Genomic DNA, 14,736 nt, shown 5'->3' with positions numbered 1-14,736 from the left:
TTAAAAAAAATAATTAATGGCTAAAAAATTTTTAAAATTACAATTAACACCATTTTATAAAACATATAAATGTTAAGCCAAAAATAAATTAAATCAAATGCTTCGCCGGCTGGTAAGAGGAAAAATGAAGCATTTAGAACAAAATTATGGTTAAATAGTGATAGTTAATTTTATTTTTTTTCCTTCTTAATTTTCTTTCAAACCTAGACATACCTATAAAACAACTTTGAATAAATTTTAACCTCTTTGTATCCATTTTAAAAAATTATTAAATTGATTGAATAACTGATAAAATGATAAAAGATTTATACTTAAATTTTTAAAGTAAAACTTATATTAATATCAAATTCGATCTCTCGACAATCTTTATTTCTGATCCAAAATAAGTTAGATAGGTTATAATTGTTCCTTTTAGTTATTTTCCATTTTTGCAAATAGCAACCCATGGTATAATTCTTTAGACAAGAACACCTTGAGGTTCTCCCTTATCATTAGGAGTAACATTCTTAACTTCACTCAAAAATATTAGAAAAGTAGCATTTTAAGTGTTTTAAATAAAAAGGTGTTTTAGTAGGCATTAATTGGTCCTATTGGGGGGGGGGGGAGGCAAAGAGTAGTTCAATTGTCTGCAAGGCAAGCTGTCTGTTTTAACAATCCAGTGGTCCAATTCAGGAGCTTTTGGCCTGTTACGTAAACAACAAAATGTGTGCTACAATCAGCTATTGGAAATGAAAATCGGTGCTTGCATTGCATTGCAATTTCGCAGTGGAGCTTATTGAGTGGTTAATTGCACAAATAGTTATAAATTATGATTTTATATTCTCAAAATATCTGTATCATTTATTAGTTTAAATTTTCTTTTAGACGTTAAATTTTAACTCGGATATTATACGAAATATATTTAAACACATGTATATAATTTTAAAAAGTTTTTTAATATATCAAACTTAGATTATCATCACAATAGATATTCAAACATTTTAAATAGTATAATAACATCTAAACTGATAAATTAATGTAATAAATATGATATTTACACTTTTACAATTCAATTAAAATTTCTAAAATTCAGAAATTAATTTAAAATCCGACGCAAAATCAGTATAATTAATCTTTCTTTTAGTGCTTGCCATGTCTAAAAATTACGTTATACAACTTTGAGGCATAGCTCCAAACCTCCAACATGGGTCAAACCCTTTTCTCTTCATTACAACAAACTCTTCCTTCTGAAAGATGTGATTTAGGGTTTTGATGGAAAACAGATATAATGATAAAAAATATATTATAGATTATATGGGGAAGTGGAAGTCTAATGGGCAACACGATGCGATTATAGGCACACCACATCTTCGTTTTTAGTTATTACCTAATTCTCTACAATTAATATCCTTTGAATATTTTAATAATAATAATAATCCTTTGAATAATTTAAGGGACCTAATTTCAGCATATTCCGCCCTGCAAACTCTCTTCAGATTCTGCCTCCCTCTCTGCTTCTTTCATTTCCTTTTAATATTAATAGTAATGTGACCTCCCATTAATGGAATCACGATTATGGTCTTGTCTTGATGGAATAAAATATTGCGATGTGTTAAATAAGTTTGTAAAACAGGGGGAACCTATCTCCAACATATATACATAATACATGCGATAACATAAACATGTAAAAATACTTGACAGAAAATATAAGGCCCCACCTGAAGCTTTTTACAACCCATTTCCATGCATACCATGGTCCCCTGCTCTGTTCTTTTTACCACCCATTCATGGATGATTAATTTAAACAATACGCTTTCCAAATCCAGGAAAATAAAATCACAGCCAACTCATGTTCATCAATTACTTCACCCAAACTCAATGTTTTTTTTTTCTTTTGAGATTTCAACAAATTAGGGTTATGAAAAGCTGTACAGCTTGAGACAACTGTTATTATTATGATTATTATGCATAATTATAATAATTATTATAATAACAATGGAAACAATTTATTAATTTTTTGGGGGACCGTTAATAAAATGTTTCAATATGTTTTTTAGTTGTCGTTTTGTCTTATTTTTTGTCTCTTGGGATTTCTCTTGTTTTAACGCAGAGTAGAACATTTGTCCGAAGCCAATTAAGCCTTTTAAAAAAAAAAAAAAACCCAAGTTTTTTTCCTTTTCCCCTATAAATCTCCTATATCTTCTCTTTTTGTTCAATCTTACCTAAAACAGTTGATCTAAACAATATTGAAAGCTGAGCAACCATGGGTGGTTGTGCTACCAAGCCCAAGGTTTTGAAGGGTGACGAACCGGAGATCCCTGCTCCAGCACCGTCGAAAGAGGCGGTTCCCGAACCAAAGGAGGCTGCTCTTGCTGTTGCTGCTGATGGTGAAAAGAAGGTGGAAGCTGATGAGGTTGCTAAGGATAAAGATGTTATCGATGATGATGCCATTGATGATCAATCAAACAAGAGACGATCTCTTAGTAACTTGTTCCAAGAGGTATCTGTTTCTAATCCTATAACTGGTACTGCATAATGCATGTGTACTGTAAATTGAAGAAAGGGTTTAAATTGTATTCGTTTTAGATGTGAATGGAACTGTGTTTATTACTAAATTTGATGAATGGTGTTCTAGATCTTTTGTTTTAGTGGTTGATGTGATTTCCGTTAAAGCAGGGATGATGGAATCATTCATTCGAATACGGTCATATATCTGTCTTGTCATTATGCTGGTTGTTGAACGGCATCTTTGTCTTCACTTTTTTTTTCTTTGAATTATAACTGGTTTTTGTACTGTTTGGTTGGTAAGAAAGTGAAAGCAAAGCAAAGATTCAAAAAGTAGATTGAATAATTCCTCATATGGTTGGTATTGTCTATCAAGCTACAAAGCATGAGATTATAACATATATGTAGATGTATAAAAAGGAAATTTCCTCAATAGTACATAAACTACTGGTGATAAATATATTGTGGTTCTGATCCAAGATATATAATTTGAGGGTGGGCACCATATAATGCATCAAACTAGTGGATTTAGGCGAACAAACTGGCCCTTCGAGTACTTTCCGTACCGGTTTGTTCTGTTCATTTTAATAATCTTCTGCAACTTAAACTCATTGATGATGTTATAAGGTGCTTTATGATTTCAAACATTTTGGAATGTATGTGGAACACTTTTCTAGACATCCTTATCTGTAAAGCTTCATCAATCTGCATTCGTATGTTTGTTTGTTTTATCAATAATGTTGCACCGTGGACTCAAACTTTCCCCAATGGTTCGTTCATCCACTACAAAAGGCTCCTTGATACATATACTCCAATGATATTTGTTTGATAGACTTAAGCAAGTGTGGGAGGTTTTTTTTTATTAGCTTAACTGTTATCCTTTTGTAGAAAGAAAAGGGGACAGCTGAGAGTGAAACCACACCATCAGAGCCAACGAAAAATGAAACACCGGAGCCAGCGCTACAAGAATCTCCGGAAACAGCTAAACAAGAGTCGTTGGAGCCTGTGTCTGTTCCTCCCGGGAACATAGAATCAGCTCAAGCATTGCCCGACGCAGCAGCAACAACAGCAGCAGCAGCAGCAGTTGTGAATGTACCGGAGACACAAAGCAAAGAAACGTCAGCTGGCGAAAAGAAAGATGAGATGCTAGTAGCAAACTGAAGTATGAGCAGTAATGTTGAATTAGGTGTGTGATATAATTGGAAGAAATGAAAAATCCTACTACTAGGAGGGAAAGCTGCTCTATATGTTTGTCATAGAACCAAGTAATTCACTTGGTTTATGGACATCTTTTGGGTGAACTTGTATTTTGTTGTTCTTGAAACATTTATTATCTTTCCTAAGAATTTGTTCTTGGATATCGTTATCCTACTTGTTCATATGGGATCCTTAGATTGAAAATATGTTCAATGATTCAGTTCATGCAGCAGAACCCTGTTTTAAGAGTTTTGATGTTTGGCTTCCACAAGTTGGCTTGTAATTGTTTGTATGAGAATGTGGGTGTTCATTTCTTTGTAGAATTTTTCTTTGCCATTGCTTGTTCTGGTTACTAGAAAATAAGAAATTATGTGCTGTTATTTTACAAAGAAAGAGTTTGGAGGGTACCGAGGAAGGGCCAAGCTGTTGGATTCTGTTTTGTCCCTTTTTTCTTCTTCTTACAATTATTTCAAAGCTGAGAAAAAAATATTGGTACCTTACCCTATGAAAATCTAACAGTTTTGTAATTTACATGCAAAAGGAATTGACTAAATTTAATAATTTGTATGCAATAATTTAGTGTAAATCGAATATTTAAATTTATATATTTATTAATAATTTAACTAATTTTTCAATTTTCACAAAATATGAAAATTATTTTTTTTATGAAATTAAAGAAAAAAAGATTAAATTATTAATTTCTGTAAAAAGCTTCAACATGATGGAAAAACCAGTTTAATAGGTCAAAGTACATAAATTTTTATGTGGATAATAAACTAAAAATAAAAATTGGAAAAAAAGCATTTTAAAATGTAAAGCTTCAAAATATTAGTATTTTTAATTAGGATTAAGTTGAAATAAGAATATAAATAAAAATTGAGATGCTGAAATCTCAGTTATCATTATTCTATTTAAGTAAGTAAATTATATAAAGGAATCTTTCATCCCCAAATCTCTCATTCAAACATTCCTGTTTAGTTATTAATAAATGAAACTGCATAATCATAAGATATCACATTTAATCTATATTCAATTTAGTGTCCATATATAAATTCATATTTGATTGTGTCCTCATATAAAATCTTTTTTGATTTAGCGTCCTCGTAAAGATTTATATGCTCAACGAATCAAAGAATGGAAAAATATAAAATTTTAAAAAATAACTAAATAAAATTAAAGTGTAAACTGTAAATCAAGCAACAAACTAAACCATAATCCAATTCCATTTATAAGTAAACCTTTTCTAAAACTCCTATTTCTTATTGATTGATCTAACTCGATCACCGACATTACGATAAAACTCACCAGCCTGAGAAGGAAAGCTCGACATCGTAGGCGACGCAAATGGTGTCATTGGCGGCATTAATTGACCATAAAAGCAAACTGGGACTCCCCAAGAGTTACTCAACACTACATTGTCCACCATTGAAGCTGTTGGGTCATAACATGTTTGTGGTGATAGTGACCTATAAGTTGTGCTGCTACTACACTCTCCATCCGCTTGAGTGAAGTCTAAAGTACCATTTGTGGACACCATTGCCGTTGAGGTATCAATAGGATTCATATTGACAGACTGCCATTGAAGAGGCTCATTGGAGCTAAAAGGTTGACAAGAAGAACTCAAAGTAAACATGGGGTGTTGCTGCTTTGTGATTTCCATGTCCAAGGCCCTTTGAAACAAGGAGAGTTGAGCTTGATTATAAAGATCAAGGCTTGGTTGGTTCAGCTGGTTTTCAGTTGAATCTGCGATTGAAGATTGATGCTTTCCCTTTATCATCTTCCGTGCGGTTTCTAAGTTGGAGTCCAACCTAGAGAGAAGGGCCGAAAGTTGATTGACCGAGAAGCTATTGATATTATCATCCCATACGGAAAACTTGGCTTCTGTATTAGCTTTCCGGAGTTTGCAAATCTCGTCATCGAGCTTCTTCCGACGTATTGCACAGAAATCAAGAACGTTAAAGCATTTCCTTTTGCGTACGTACAATGGCTTCCCTTTGTATTTGTCGATGACATGCATGCATCACTTTAGCATGGTCCGGGGGCCAAATCTCGAGCTCCGCAGGGGTTTCTTCCGATTTGGGTGCATAAAGAATTACACACGTTTCAACACCGCAAAGAATCGAGAATTCTTGAGCCTTTTTTATTAGTCCCTTTTTGCGCTTTTCGTATGTTAAAATACGCACTTTGTCTTTCATAATGAACTTAATGATCAATTTTCCACGACCCATTTCTAAAATTCTCTGAAAACCAAAAAGAAATACAACATCAAATCAATAAATAAATAAATAAAAGCGCATTTTTAATTAAAAAAAGTTTAGTTGACACCAATCTCGTATTAAATATTTAGACAACTCTCATTTCTCTCCACATATAACAAAGAAAAATATTGAAATTAACCATTAAAAGCACAATAATATACAAAAGAAAAGAAGAAGAATAAAGGCAAATGGGTTATATGAGTAGCTATCAAACGATTTCTTAATTAGAAAAAGAAGCACAAGAAGTTTACCTCTCTTCAATGGTTTCTTGAGATTATATTTTGTTTAGAAAGAAACTTCATGGTATTCTTTTAAGATTTTATAGTGGAGAAATTAATTCTCGATTATAATTCTGAATATAAATTGAAGATTATGATTTTTGTTACTTACCATATAGTGATCTCAAGTCTTAAATTTTCCTATTTTTTAGACAATTAAAAGATTAAATTGTTTATGTGTAAATTACCCATATTTAGAAAATCAAAGTTAAAAGTTGATTGAGATTTTATACATTTTATGATAATTGTTTACCTTTTTAAAAAAGTATCGTCATGAGATTTTGTCATAATTACATTAATATCTTCAATTTTAATAGTAAAATGAGAATTAAAATTATAACATTTTTATACCTATATTAATACATATAGTAATAGTAACGTAATACTTATATATTTTTAAAAAATATTAATATATTAATTATGTGAATTTACATTATCCATGTAATTAATACAAACCGTAACCATTAAATTAAGGAAATAAATTATATTAGGATGATTCTAAAAAGTATAGTTTTTAGGTATCAATAAAATAGTGTCACGTCATTAAATTTTAAAGATAATAAAGTATTGTTATACACTCATCTATATCTAATTCTTTTCCAACTTAATTTAACTTTAATTAAATTACTTAAAATAATTAATTTTTTAAAATTTTAAACAAATATCTTTTCTTCTTTTACAAATTTTAATCATTTTGTTTTTTCGCATAAGTTAATATTTTTTTATTTTTGTGCAACCAATATTTAAAAAAAAAATTAGTAATTTTTGTGCAATTTTTTTCATGTCATTGACACATAACTTTTGTAATTATTTTACCCCCGAACTTTGAACTTGAATCCTGAACGTTAAATCTTAAAGCTTAAACCCTGAACCTCAAGGTTCAGGGCTTGGATTTGAGTTTTAAAGTTTAGGGTTCGGGGTTCAAGATTCGGGTTTAGGGTTCAAAGGTTCAAGGGTTTGAGTTTAAAGTTCAAGGGTTCGGAGTTATGAGTTTGGGTTCAGTGTTTAAGGGTTTGGGGTTTGATTTTAGGTTTTGGATTTAGGGTAAAAATTACTAAAAATTATTTATCAATGACATGAAAATATTTGTTGAAATGTTATTAAAGAATTGGAAAGGGACAATGAATTTTGTAGTGGGAATGATCCATAAAATAATTTCTGTATGAATATATGTACAATAATAATTTCGTGTCTTTAAAGTTTGATGATGTAATAAGATTTTATTGATGGCTAAAAATTTTAATTTTTAGGATCATGGTAATGTAACAAAGAAATCATGTAAAAAATTAGCCAATTTAGCCATGAGAAATGACAAAATCAAAAGGAAGAAGTAGGAGGTTCCCTACTAATATCAAGAAGAGGTCGAAAATGAGGCATTTTCATACCCCTCTTCTCCTTCTCTTCATCCGACAATAACTGTTAACTCGATGCATTCTTTGCTACACCACTTTGACAAACAATTTTCATTCAACACTTGTTAAATACACCAAAAAATGACAACTGAAATTACCATTTTGCTTTCTATCATTTTTTCTAAAATTTATTTATTTATTTATATCAGCATTTAAATTATTTATTTTCATTAATCATCTCAATTTACTTTCATTGTTTTATATTTAATTTTTTGATTAATATAACAAATAATTTATGTCGAAACTTTTTTTGAGATCAACTTTTATTTTTTTAAAAGAAACGAAGATGGAGTCGCCACCGATCCTTTTTATTAGGTGTAATCAGGTCACCTCAAAATTTAACCATCTTTATAAAAGATTAGATTTTACTAAAATGATAATTTTTAGCCTACAAAATCCAAGAATGTGGGTTCGGGAGTCGGTTACGTATGAGGAAGGATTAGCACTCTCGTAACGCTCAAAATTAGTATCTAGTCGGTTACATAATGTTTTGATGTCGAAAATTGAAAGTTCAAACAAAATTTAAAATATGATCCCTCTTTGCATGATGTTATTAAGATATGACTTAACTAAATTAAATTAAATGGAAAATGCCTTATTTCAAATTGATCGAGAAGAAAGACCATGCCCCGTGAGTTAGGACACGATACTTCGAATTCACAAAAACCAGAATAATCACTATTTGATCGCTACCTAAATCTTTCTTTTCGTTATTTTAAATAGGATGTTCGATTATTTCGGTTTTAGGAAGATGCCATACTCCATAAGTTAGGAGCATAACTCCTCAGATTCCAAAACAATGAACACTGCCTTGGTTTTAAGTATTTTCTATACATTAGATAAAACGAAGATAATTTTTAAAAAAATGATATACATTTGACTTATTTAGGCATAGTGTAAAAATGAATAAATATATTTTAACATGATAGCATGGTAATTAACAAAATAGTGATGAGTAAAATAAAATTATATTAGAATGGAAAGAGCAAAAACAAATAAAAGATAAAATAAAAAATGTCATGCTAGCGAATAATAATAATGCAACATCAATTTAGTAATAATAGCGAAAACCGCTTCATCACCAATTATACATAGAAAAGGGAATATAAATAACATAGCTTTTAAATATTTAAAAAAGGGAGGGAAATAAATAAAATTTAAAAAAATAAAAAAAAGAGTTCATAAAGGGTAGAATAAAATAAACGAAGGGTTGAATTGAAATTAAAATGAAATTGAAAGCGTAAATTATATAAAACTAAACAAACAAATAAATAACGGCCTAAAATAAAAACGCGAAAGTAAACAGGGACCAAATGAGAAATTATTCCAAGCCCTAGGACACGTGTCATTCCCTAAATGGGTCTATAGTGGTCGAGGGACTAAATTGCAAAAAAAAGAACAAAATAAAAGGGCAAAAATACCAAGCTATAGGACGAAATTGAAAAATAGCAAAAAACAGAAGGGTCAAAGCAACAATTAGACCCTTTAAAAAAAACACGCGGATCTTGCTAGTGTTCGGGTCTGGTTCCGGGTTACGTTAAAACGACCTCGTTTTGGCGTTTGAAAATTAAGCCCAAAACAACACCGTTTTATAGGGCTATATAAGTAAAAAAATGTTTAAAAATTCATTTGTTTCAGTTTCTAAAAAAAAAAAGTTTGCCCCTTTTTTTCTCTCTCGACTCTCCCTCGATCCGGCCATCGAGCCGCCTGTGCTCCACCTTGACTATCGGTCATCAATGACGGCAACCATTGCCTTCAGTGGCCGGAGTCCAAAACAAGCTCTTTTTTTAGCCCTTTTCAACCCTAGAACCCCGATCTAAAGGCAATGCCTTAAAAAAAAGAATGAATTTTTTTTTGCTTTCCCTATTTTTAATCGCGCATCTTTTTGTATCCCCATTTATTGAAGCCCAAATGAAACCCTAATAGGTTCGGTGGCTTTTGTGATCAGAGGAGACCCCAACGGTGGTGCGAAACAAAGCGACAGGTAAAAAGATTTTATTTTTATTTATTACTTCGAATCTAAAAAATAAAACAGAATAAATTAGCTCTTTTTTTCGCTTAATTTTTTTTATCCGATTTCTGTTTCAATCTTTCCTGTAAAAAATACATGATATTGTTATGGCTTTTATAGCCACATATTACAAAATATTATATTCTTATTGCTTTTTTCATTTTTTTCTCTGCCATTTCTACTTTCTGCTCTCTGTCTTCTTCTTTGCAGGCATTTGTGGCAAAGTCAACGACTCTGGGGAGCCGTGCCTTGCCATTTTGGTGAAAGGAGGAGACAATGCCTTGGGCAGCACGTTGCTGACGTGGCAAGGGAGCGGCGCTGAGGCTGCTAGGGTTCTTGTTAGCTTTTTGGGCTTGGGTTGATTAGCCTTTTAGGGTTTTGTTAGACTGGGTAATATATTTAGGCCTCGGTTGGACTTGTATGATGGACTTGATTTTGTTGTTATTACTATTACTATTCTTTTCTGTTTTGTTTATTGGGCCGAGTGGATTTGGGCCGAGTGGACCTTTACAATTTATACAATAATTAGTTAATTAATTTAAATATTTAAATAGATATAATAACATTTTTATACGTATTTTATTATGTAACATCATTAATAATAGTTTCCATCCTCATTTTACTTTCATAAAATATCCAATGTGATACTTAAAAAATCAATATGTGATTTATTATGGGTACTTGTGTTAACACCATTAGTGAATTATTAAACTAACTAATAAAAATTTGACACATAATTTATATTTTTTTAAATCGTCAAATCCACATGTATAATATAAATATGTGAAAAATTAAATAAATTTAAAAACAAATAATTCAACATATGATTAATAAAAAAAATGCTAAACGTGAGATACAAACCTTACATTTGGAAGACAAAAATCCTCGAAATACGATTTTCTTTTTATTATTTTTTCAATTTTTTTATTTTATAACATTATTTAAAGGATTTATTTTCTTTAATTATCTGGTTTTGCTTTTTATTATTTTACTTTAATTCTTATGTTTAAAAGAATAGAAGAAATTTACATCAATATCATATTAGACACTAGTTTATATAGCCATATGCGCATGTCATATTAAGTTATTTTATTAATTTTTTAATAATTTATATTATTTTAAATTGATAAATTAAGAAAAGCTACATGTAATTATTTTAATTAGAATAGTTATTTGGAATCGGTAATGACATTGTAAAAATAAGAGAGCAAAATTATGTCAAGATTAAAGTATAGGAGCTTAACCCGAAACGGAATTATGCAAAAAAATGACTAAATGAAATTAAATTAAAAATATTGAGAGATGTAGAAATGAAATTAACACATTTATTATTTTTCATTCAGCATATAAAAATCAAATATACAAATATTAAGTATTTTGTTATGGTTCTCATAAATCCCTAAACTTATATATTTTAAAAGGAAAATTGAAGCAGTTTGCAAATATGGTTATAAATGGAAGGATCAGATCCAAACATAATGTCTAAAACTATTTATAATCCCTTTCCAACTCATAAATGAAAAGATAATGCGCTTTAACGCATTTGAACCAATTGAGCTAAGACTCAATCTTAATATATTTGGTACCATGTGTGAGGGTGTAATTATGGTAATAAAGAAAACCGTTTCCATTAAAGTACCCTTTTATAAAGAAATAATACAATCAAAATTGCAATATCCACTACTATTATAGAAATACAACTTTAAAGATATTGTAGCGACGTAAAAATTTTGCTTTAGTCGCTAGTTGAGGCGATTATTTGAAAATTAGAAAATCGACTTGCGATTTTATTAAAAAGGGGAGTCGCCACCAATCCTTTTTCCTAGGTTTGATTGGACACCTAATAAAATCCTCTTTTTTTTAAAAGAAAATTTATTCTTTAAACAAAAAGAAGGCCGAGTTTAGGTCTACGTTAAAAGCCAGAGAAAATAGGGTTTGGGAGTCGGTTACGCACGAGGAAGGTATAAGCACCCTCGTGGCGCCCAAAATTGGTATCTTGTGAAACATGTGTTGTCTTAATTTTTGAAAATGCGAGTTCAATATAACATTTAATCGTGATCCGACTAAAACACGAGAAATTTCAAGTTTTCCAGTTTCTTTTGAGAAGGATTTTCCCTTTTTTTTAACACGAGCCGATTAATATTCACACAATATAGTGATGAAATCGACGACTTAATGTTAAATCGGTACATTGCCTTATTTGTTGAAATTAATTAAAAAGTATGAGTAAAACAATATTATAATAAGAATTCGTAAATAATGCAAACAATGATGTAATTAATAATAAAAATATTAAAAACTAAGAATATTAAAACAACAATAACAATATTTGCATGAAAATAAAAATAATGTACTATTAATATAATAAGAAAAATAATGTATTTATAACAATAATAGAAAATAACAATATATACACAATATATATATATAAATACATATATATGTGTATATAAATGTTAATAATCATGAAAAGAATAATAATTATACTAATAATAGTGGTAATGGTAATGATCAAGGAGTAATGAAGTAAGTATAAGTATGTACAAAAAGATATACGTATACCAAATAATACATAATAATATTAAAATAAAATAATAAGCAACAATAGTGAAAATAATAAGTATAATAATAAACATAATGATATATAAAAATAATACTATATATAAAAAGTATATATATATATATACACGTATAATAAAATATATACTAATTAATAAATATAATAGGGGTAAAAAAATAGATATAATAATAACATGTACATAATAAGGTATTTAAATATATATATACATATATAATATAGTATTTAAAAAAATGTATACATAGTATATATACTAGGAATAATAATAATAGTAAAAACAACCATTAATAATGCTACATAAATAGATATATAGTAATAGTATATACATAATATAGTTATTAAAAATATATATGTAAGATAATATGAAAAATAAAAAATATATAAATAATATAGTATTAAAGATGTATACATAACATATAAAAATACAATATTAAATGATATATATACGTAATATATATAAAAAATGTATACATAATATAATATTAAAAATATTTACATAGTATATACATATTAGAGATAATAATAATGTTAAAAAACAACTATTAATAATATTACATAAATATAATATTAATGATGATAATAAGGATAATATAAAAATATGTACATGAAATAGGATAAAAAACATATAACTAATAATTCTAACGATATATACATAATATATATAAAAGCATATACGATATACATATATATTAGAAATGATAATAATGTTAAAAACAATTATTAATAATATTACATAAATATATATATATATTAAAGATATATACATATGTAACAAAACATATACTAATATTAATAACAAATATAATAAGGTTAAAAATAGATATAATAATAATATGTATACAACGTGGTATTAAAATATGTGTATAATATAGTATTTAAATATGTATACATATATTTATTAGGAATAATAATAATATTGAAAAACAACTATAATTATATACATAAAATATATAAATATATAAGTATTAATTGAAACTAAAAATAATAATTCTAATAATAGTAAAAATATACTAATAATAATAATAATAACGATAATGGTAAATATAATAATAAATAATATTAAAAATAATAAAAAAATGGTAAAAATAATATAAAAACTAAATTAAATCTAAAAAAAGGACTAAATTCGAAAGAAAAATTAAGTTTTGGGGCCAATTTGAAATAAAAAAAGAAGAAAAGGGCTTATTTAAACGCGCGTGAAACAACGGAGGGCTTAAAGTGCAATAACCCCCTTTCTAAAACGCACAGCATCAGCTAGGATTAAATTGAAAATTGCAACAAATTTCGAGGCCAAATTAAAAATAAAAAATGACTTAATTTCAAAGTAATAAAAAAATGGAGGGGCTAAATGCGCAAATAGACCCTCCAATGAAAACATGCGGATCCTGAAGTTGGAGCTGGTCGGGTCGCGGGTCGGCCATGGGTTAAGGGCCAAAACGACGTCGTTTTGGGAGGCCTATATAAGTCAAAATTTCTTTTAAAAAAACTCATTCTTCATTTGTTTTTCAAAAAAAATTCCAAAGACTCTCTATTCTCTCTCAAGGCCCTCTCCCTCCGGCCAAACTCTGGCTCCGTCCGCCGCCGTCGCCCGTCGCCTGCCACTGTTCCTGGCCACTGCGCACGGTGGTCAGAAATTTCAAAAAGGTATAATTTTTTTTTGTATTTTTAATATATAATTTTTTTTGTATTTATAATATATATAAGTTTATGCAAGTTAATGGATTCCAAAATAAAACTAAAATAAAAACTAAAATCACCTTAGGCCTTTGATTATGATATCGGTATTTTGGTTGCTTGACTTGGTGCTATTCTCGTGATATAATATTGCTAAAGTTGCTATTTTTCGTTTTTGCTTTTGAAATAGAATGTTTGTATTCTTGCCACAAAAAAATCTCTCTCCATTTACAAACCGATTTCTAGGCTTTTATATAGCCATTTTACAAGAAATTTTATTATTATTGTCACTTCTATCTTTATTTTTTGTAGGTGCAAAGGGATGGTGGCCACAGTGGTGGTGGCAGAGGGTGGTTGGGGACAGAAGGCCACACCTAGGGTTTGAAAATTCTTATTATTTTTTTTTGTTTTGTGTTGTTTGGGCTAGGGTTAGGTGTTGGGTTTTAATGTTTGGGCTGTTTAGGAATTGGGTTTGGGGTTTGGGGTTTGGGTTATTTTTGGGTCAAATATTTGGGTTTTGTAATGGGTTTTGGGTAGATTTGGGTTTTATGTATGGGTTTAAAACTGGGCCCCAGCAATTTGGGCTTCTACAGCTGCCCCTCTTTGCTCATTGTCGTGCAACGGAATAGAGCAAAGACTTTCAAGGAAGACCAAATTTGCTCGGTCTTGCTAAGTCTTGACTTGCTTTAGAGCTCCTCTTTTCCAAGTAGTCTCGTTCTAATCCACCACATCTTGTAGCTTTGGTTCAATCCATCGCGACTTTAGAGCTATGACTTGTAGCTTCAATCTACTCCAATCTTCAGGGATATAAAATTTGTTGTGATCTGCTCTTCTGCTGTATCTT

General features: G+C 29.5%; 1 protein-coding gene across 1 annotated transcript; it reads left to right on the top strand.

Moving 5' to 3' along the window:
* The first annotated feature begins 1,939 nt into the window (after nucleotides 1-1,939).
* Nucleotides 1,940-4,004, top strand: LOC107924973 (actin-binding protein). The gene is made up of 2 exons (XM_016855554.2): nucleotides 1,940-2,479; nucleotides 3,373-4,004. The coding sequence occupies exons 1-2, from the start codon at nucleotides 2,243-2,245 to the stop codon at nucleotides 3,643-3,645; spliced, it is 510 nt and encodes a 169-aa protein (XP_016711043.1). The 5' UTR covers nucleotides 1,940-2,242; the 3' UTR covers nucleotides 3,646-4,004.
* Nucleotides 4,005-14,736: the final 10,732 nt, after the last annotated feature.

Source organism: Gossypium hirsutum, chromosome A02, assembly GCF_007990345.1.
Source record: "Gossypium hirsutum isolate 1008001.06 chromosome A02, Gossypium_hirsutum_v2.1, whole genome shotgun sequence".
In the NCBI taxonomy this organism is placed as follows: domain Eukaryota; kingdom Viridiplantae; phylum Streptophyta; class Magnoliopsida; order Malvales; family Malvaceae; genus Gossypium; species Gossypium hirsutum.
Note: the sequence above shows the minus strand (reverse complement) of the source record. Positions and strands in the feature narration are given on the sequence as shown.